We start from the raw sequence: 7,785 nt of genomic DNA on the forward strand, positions 1-7,785 counted from the left end.
CCCCCCCGTAAAAAAAGAAGAGAAAAAACTGAGAGCGCGCTAATCTCAGCAGCCTTTTCTTAGAGCTAGTACGGTGATGTCCTTGTAATCTCAGCAGCCTTTTCTTAGAGCTAGTACAGTGATGTCCTTGTAGGTAGTACTGAGTTTTCCCTGGTGTGGGTTGCCATCACTGGAAGTAAGGAACAAAGTCAAACCTGAGCAAATAAACTTCTTGGTACATACTTGCCTGTCTTCTGTGATAATGTCTGTCCGAGGAGGTTAAAAGATGACAACCGTCCATAGTGGTAGGTGAAAGAAGATTTCAAGGCTGTGGTAACAGTGAGACCTTACTACAGTAAAATTAGGAATAACTGATTTTATCTCAGTGTTTAAAAGAGTGCCTATTAATGTAGCTGTTAATACAATTTTATATATTTCGTATGTAGTTTGGTAATTGAGAGAACCTAAAAGCGACACTTTAATTTTATTCCAAACTTAGACTACTGTGTGGCGATAGGATTTCCATGCCAGGGCATGGATCTATCAGCACTTTTTCCAATTGTATAACTGAAGCATTAGGTTGATAAAAAGGTTTTTATGTAACAGTTAGGGAAATACTGCATTGCTCTTATGACTTCTAAGTGTTCCAGTTAAAAGTTGTTTGAAAAAATTTCTTCCTCTTGTACTTGAATCCCTGTATTGCACTAGTTGGGTGAATAGTCATATGCAGAGTATTGAGATCAACCATGTACAACTGTGTTTGTCAGTGACACATCTTTGTTTGCAGGATTCTTATTTAAGACTGAAGTAAAAAACAAGTGAAGAAACTTGAAAATAATGTCAGGTTTTCACTGCAGCTAAGAGATACATGCAGAACCAATAATTGGTTTTAAAAAAATCTTCTGATATGTTTTTTCCAATGTAAAGTCTGAACTTTCATTGTTTCCAACATATAAGTTGAACTTAAGGTAAAATACTGATGAGTTGCAAAATGGGTACAATAAACAGTTTAACCTATTGTAGAGGCAAAGATTTTCTTTTTCATCCAACCCTTCTGCTAATGTATAATGCATATAATCGTACGAGATCAAACAGCAGTCAGTTGTGCCAGAAGCAATTTTAGATTTAAAAGATACTAAACCTACATTTTTCTATCACAGAATCCATTCAGTAAGCACAAACATAAAATAACACTATATATATGATATTCTTAAAGCACGAGTGGATTACTTTCTAATTGCTGTAATCATTTGACTGCTTCTTTGCACATCATGTAATGGAAAAAAAATTAATTTTACTTATAGTTCATGATCAGCTGCATCTTCACGTTCTTATGATATAGTCAAGTGTTTCTTTCCATATATTGTGAGCCCGATTGTAGAATGTTTGAAATGAGAAACATATTCCAATGTAATATGTTATTGTTCCTTGAGATAAAAACTTTTACATCTTGTGCCATGTAATTTTTCTAAAATTAAACTTAAAATGGAAGGGAGCAAATAAAAATTCACTTTTAAACATAAATTAAGTAGTAATTGTGAAACTTAAGAGTATAAGTTTTTTTATTTAGTGTCTTGTCCTGAAAGGAGATAAAACTAGCCCACAATCACAATTCTTTTATATTCTAGATTATTTGAACACTTAAACCAAGAGTTTAAAAGGTAGCTAGTATTTCTCATTGCGTAATTTCTATTTTTTTTTTCTTTTTTTCTTTTTTTTTAATGCAGGTAGGAGGATACATGTTCACTTCAAGTAGAAAGGAGCATGTTCCCAAATTCCTCCAACTTGGGTCGTCCACCCTTCCCTCCAAAACATCAGCAACAGAGTAATTTCTTCACTAAGCTTCCTCTAAATACACCACCTGCCCTTGTCTCTCACCAGCAAAGTACTGATGCTCAGTTTAATTTTCAGAATGCAGCGTAAGTACAATAAGATTTGATAGTGGGGGTTGGGTTGAAAAAGAGAGTTAACGGTCTTTTGAAAGAACTATTTCTGTTTATAGAGGGTGTTTTTCACTTTTTTTAACATTAAACTGTATTAAACTTAAAAAAATAGGAAGGCTTCATATGTAAAACAAAGCTGTACTGTTTCTGTTAGTGACCTGCAAGTTTTAGTGTTCTCCTGCACGGTGCGTAATGTATGAGATGCTGTTGCACTGCTTAGGGTTAATAATGCACAGTTCAGTTTTAAAGATCTTCAATTGTATTTGTTTACTGGGGAAAACAGGGAGGAGATAAGAAGAGAAAGGAACATTTATTCTGGGGGCTGGATTTGAAGACACCACAGTGCTGTTTAGGCTCTTAAATTTAACAGTACCATAAGTTAATTTGTTTGCTAACTTCTTCTTACACGTGTGCTGTGAAGAATGACCATATCCTGTTTTTCAATGAAAAATATATACTGAAATATATCTTCATTTTGGATAGAAAAGAGAGATTTATTTCTTCTAAGAAAAAAATTACATGAGTTGTTGAGTTTCATACTCACTTAAGAAAAACTACCAACCCATAAAAAGCATTGTAGTTATCGTATGAATAACAGTTACGGACTGTAGTCTTTCCAGGGCTCTTCTGAGCGGGAATCTTGTGACTGTTCCAGCTGTTACACTGCAGCCAATGACTTATGGAAATGGTGGTCCAGTACATGTATCCGATGTCCCCACATCATTCCGAGGAAGAAAGTAAGTTCTTTGTGTCTGTGTGATTAATTCTGGTTGTAATGTACCCACAGTGAAGCTTGTGTAATATAATTTTTTTTGTGTAACTTGAATTTTGTTAGAAATTGCAAGAATTGAGAATAAAATGGTTTTTTAGTGAAACAGGCCATGTCGTAGCTCTTTGAACCATTCGTGTACCTGTTTTTGAGAATTCTAGTGACTTAGTATGTGTAGTTTTTCTCTTCCAACAGCTGTAGCCTTACAGATCTGTGACTTACGAGTTTTATTTTGATACTACAATAGATTGTAGTCTGTGTGTGCTTCACTGCTTGGCTGTGCCAATAAATTGAGTGTTCTCTTCCTGTTAATTTGTCAAGTTAAGACTGCATCCTCAGTGTTTTATGGGAATTGTGATGTTTTTCTAATTACACACTATAGATGTTTCTCCTGATTTTGTTAATTATGTGATACTTTACTTTTCAAATACAAAGTGCTAAATTCAAGCATATGTAAGTTCTTTTTTCAAGGGGAATTTTATGGAAACAGTTTTTCTACTTTTCAGAAAACTAAACTTGAATTTATGTTCCTTTGTTACTTCAGTTGCAACAAAAGAGGACATTTCAGATGAGTGTATGGGTTTATTTTCTTTTAACAGTTATTTTCTTTTACTAGTTCAGAAATAGTAGTTGATACGTGTTTGTAGCAATTCTGTGAATCAGCTGATAAGGGAAGAAGCTTTATGTAATCTGTCTTCAGAACTACTTCCTGTATGCTATTTCTCTTCCAGATTTAACAGATGAGAAAATAAGTACAATTAAATATATGGCATTAAGTTCTAGTTGAGTATATAACTATCACGTGAGCTAAGGAAGTTCCTCGTTTCTTGCTGCATGCATGTTTTCTTCTTGCCCAGTCTGGTTTATGGAAAGCTATGTTATGTTAGGAGATTTGCAGCCACCTAGTTAATCCTTAGATCTTGAGTCAACTCTTCCTAAGGTATTTTTGCTGAACATGAGTTCATGGAAGTTATTGTCAGTCAAAACAGAGTGAAACAACATTATGTTTTGATTTAATGTTACATTATGAGTTCCTTTAAGATTGCTGGTAGGTAATGTTACCAGACCTTCTCTGATCTGAGACCTCAAGTCATCATTTCAGTTTTCCTCTGTTAAATTTCTATTACTGATAGTATTATCTGTCCAGGTCCCCAAACTGCTTCAATGCCAGCTTTTCTGACTACAAGAAATGAGTGTAGTTTTTTTAATAGTTAATTCATTGATACATATCAGCATTTGATTTCATGCTTTTTAATTACAAAAAAGTGAGTACCCCCATGCTGGTTAACTTCATGCAATACTTGATGTATAAATAAAATGTGAATGTCCTCTCTTAATCTTTACTGTGGGTGGACCACGGTGTTCAGCCACTGGTCAGCTTTCAGTACAACTTTTTCTTAATGAAGAGTACAGATGCCAAGGGGCTGTCTGTAAAGTCACTATATCTCTTCAAATATATTTGAACTTCTGTGACAAATGACTTGATGAGGAAATACAGACTAGTGTTTGAAAATGAGACATTAGGTTTATGACCCGCCTAACTTAATACAATCATTGGTTCAATTTGTCAAATGAACAGTGTTCCCATTTTGCCTAGCTTACGTAGTTTACTGTCTGTACAATCTTAAGACACAGACAAATGCTACATTTTGAATGGCTATTGTGATGTTTCTTTTCCTCCCCTCTCCACTACCGAATTTGTTTTATTCATCACTGGGTATTCAAAACTCACAAAACTTCTCACTGCACTTATGCTGATTTAAAAGAAAAGTACCCTTACATAGTCTGTATGTACCATTTTTTTTTTTTTTTTAAAGGCATGTTGTCACCGAAATAATATGACCAGCTTTCTGAGCTGTCCTGCTTGACTGACCTTGCCACTTAGGTTTCAATTGGTTAATACAGGCAGTCTTATAAAACAGCTGCATCGATTCACTTCAAGAGTAGCTGCACTTTTGCAGTTGTATTCTCTTTTCCCATTCAAGATTTATTTCACCTAATATCTAGGATGGGCACGCCTTTTATTCTGTAGAATACTTGCTTTTACTGAACTACTGCCTCTTTTTTAGGAGACGAAGTGAACAAAGTCTTCCGCATGATACCAAACGTCGACGGTTTCAGTCACATCATTCTGAAACACCTGTAGTTAACCAAGCAGTGCCTTTACCAGAAGAACGTAGATACTCCTTCCCAGGATCAATTCAGTCTCCACTGTTCCATGCGCGTTTCGTACCAAATGTGACTGGATGTGTCCCTCCATTGCGAGATACTTTGTTTCCAGACCCCATAGAAACCGCGCTCCCTGTGGCCAAAGATAAGGTAATATCTTTCTATGCCTGTGCTTTACATCTGCCTTCTGAGTAGGCAGGGTCCAGAGGTGCTGTGGTAGACCGCAAAAATTTCTTTAAGGTTCTTTGGTAGTGTTATGGGGTCTCTATCGCTGAGCTGTCGTTGTTGATAAATGTAGCTGCGACTATGGTACTATGTAGCCTCCTTGTGTGTGGTTGGGTTTGGAGCATTTTTGGGGGGGTAGGCGTGGTATTTGCTTGTGGTGTTTGGTTTCTATCCTAATTATCAGGAAACCTGCATGTCTGCTCCAGGAAGTAGAAATTGGAGGGATGGTCTATTTGTCACATGACTGGGGAGCAGGGAGAATCCTGATGCGGGGGGGGGACACCAAACCCACACTCTAGTAATGTGAGAGAAGCCCATTATGAATAAATACAGTATTGGGCCTATAAAGATGTCATCTCGTTCTGAAGAGAGGTAGAGAAAAGTTACTGCCCTAGCTGTCCTGGAATGGAGAAGGGGATGTCCTCTTTAGGTGGACAGTGGAGTTAGAACTGTGTTTTTTCCTCTCTTTTAATTAAGAAAAAATTGTAGCTAAATCAGTCTTCATACTTTATCTGCACAAACATGACTTTTTTTTTTTAGTGTAAATAAGCCTCTTTTTATATAGCATATTAACAATGTTGTGAAAGAGAAACGGTTAATACCTCCATCCACCAAAGATCTGACTACTACTTTAATAGTTTGGGATAAAAAAATAAAGCTAACTTAAATCAGTTTTAATATTTATTTTTCTCCCTATTGCTGGTAGGGAATCTGTTGACATTAAAGTCAGCAGAAGATATCTCTGGTCTTTCACTTCTTATTATTCCCTGAAAGGCTGCAGATGCTGATGACGCAAAAATTTTCTGTGGATAGATATTTGAATAGATTGAACAAATTTAAATTTGTAAACTTTGCAGAAATGTTTTCTGGGGAGTTGTTCAATATGAATTCAAGTGTGGTAAAACTCTAGACAACAGAATAAGTCATGTGAAATGCTGGATTTATTTTTTTTTAATGCAATCTGCTCTCTTTTATGTAATTGCATCTCTGACAGGAAAGAATGTTCACTTTTCTGTATCTTTACCTTTTGAATGTGTGTGTCAAGTTAAGTCAGCAGGTTTTGGAGTTGTTTCAAGCATGTCAGCAACAGACCTGTGATTTGAACAGAAAAGAGCTCTGCAGAACAGAACTCCAGAGGGAAATTCAGCTAATCTTTCCACGTATGTTTTGAATTTGATTACTTAGTATCAGTTTGAATGTTCTTCAGGTTCATGGTTCTTCCCTCCTCTTAATCTATGACATGCCACACCAGTTTTTATTCTGTGATTCTTCCATTACAGAGAGCAGACTATTTTTGGTTGGGTCCTCACTGAATGGGTTTGGCACTCGTACCAGCGATGGTGATTTGTGCCTGGTGGTTAAAGAAGAACCAGTAAGTAATTTAAAAGATATATAGTTAAAACAAAGTCTGTTTTAAAAAACGTATGTGCTTTTGTAAGGCTGGATTCTAAAATGAGAAACAAATGGTCAAATCCTTTTGATTTAATAGCATATTTTTGCACTCACAATAGCTCTGAACTGTGGATGTAATAATGTTGCAAATACAAATTTAACCTTATAAACCATTTCACCCAACAAAACATTCAAAAAATAAGCATTACCTTCACTCCATAAGTGAAAAAAGCACGGCAAAATAGAGAAGTAAATTGCCTAGAATCACGAAGAAAATTGTTCGGCAAACTAACTAATTTTAGATTCAGGAATAACTTTTAATAGGTACAGTTTTTTATTTCATTATTTAGATGCACACCCACTAATTTTAGTGAGCAGGCATAAGAAAGCATTTGATATGCAAAATATCTTAAGTATTTTTGGTGAGAGAAATGTTTATGAGTAGAGTTTAGGTTGAGAGAGAAGATGTGACAAAAAAGAAATCTAAATAGAGCACAATTTTGAAAGAATTGAAGCATCATTTAAAAGGAGGGAAAGGACACTTTTGTATGATGGGCTAGGTTTTCATCAGGTTCTATGATTTGTGATGTCTGGTAGTTACATTGCATATGGAATATGAATTGTTCTGTCTGGCTTTTGCTGCACTACATGTATATGTAGGCTGTGGAATGTGTTGGTATACATGTTCATGTCTTATTCTGAGAATTAATTTTATTTGAGAAGTAAAGCATGCTTACTTGGAACATCTAAATGACAGATACCAACTTTTTTTCTTTAATTTTGATGTCATATTTCAGGTAAATCAGAAGACTGAAGCAAGACATATACTCAGCTTAGTCCAAAAACTCTTCAGTACTAAACTTTGTAAGTTCCTGGTTACGGTGAGGTGGTAAGATAACTGGCAATTCTGGTAAAAAGTACTGAGGCACAGTTGTTACTAATTTTGTAATTGCATCTTGTCTAGCTTCTGATCACACCATTATTTGGAGAAAAGCTATAAAGATTTAGTAATGTTACTTATCTTGCTGCTGATGGATAGTAATTGGAAAAACACAACAGTTGCCTTGCAAACTAGTAGACTTCCAGAATGGGTAGCGTCAAAAATTACTTTTGAATTGTGGACCACAATTGGGCAGTGGAAAAGAGTAGATTTCTGTTTGGGAAGCCTCTGTTAGTGAACTCTTACTACTCTTCTAGATTGCAGTGCCTTCCTTAGGACAATACTCTAAGAATTTGTAAAATAAGGTGTCAGTCACAGTAGACTGTGTAGAATTAATTTTTTTTTGGGGGGGGGGGGGGGGGGGGGGG

At 35.7% G+C, this 7,785-nt stretch overlaps 1 protein-coding gene across 10 annotated transcripts in view; it reads left to right on the top strand.

Moving 5' to 3' along the window:
- The window catches only part of TENT2 (terminal nucleotidyltransferase 2), a 45,603-nt gene that overhangs the window by 750 nt on the left and 37,068 nt on the right, over window positions 1-7,785 (top strand). For 8 of the 10 annotated variants that reach the window (XM_035892839.1, XM_035892838.1, XM_009637250.2 and 5 more), the window contains 6 exons: window positions 1,707-1,898; window positions 2,534-2,659; window positions 4,761-5,010; window positions 6,131-6,245; window positions 6,366-6,457; window positions 7,275-7,341. In XM_035892839.1, coding sequence (XP_035748732.1) covers window positions 1,744-1,898; window positions 2,534-2,659; window positions 4,761-5,010; window positions 6,131-6,245; window positions 6,366-6,457; window positions 7,275-7,341 — 805 coding nt within the window. In that variant the 5' untranslated portion in view covers window positions 1,707-1,743. Of the gene's footprint in view, window positions 1-1,706; window positions 1,899-2,533; window positions 2,660-4,760; window positions 5,011-6,130; window positions 6,246-6,365; window positions 6,458-7,274; window positions 7,342-7,785 lie in introns of those variants that run through there. The other 2 variants (XM_009637251.2, XM_035892845.1) reach the window with 2 other exon arrangements.

The sequence above is a fragment of the Egretta garzetta genome, unplaced genomic scaffold (genome assembly GCF_000687185.1).
Source record: "Egretta garzetta isolate BGI_Z169 unplaced genomic scaffold, ASM68718v1 scaffold424, whole genome shotgun sequence".
NCBI lineage: Eukaryota > Metazoa > Chordata > Aves > Pelecaniformes > Ardeidae > Egretta > Egretta garzetta.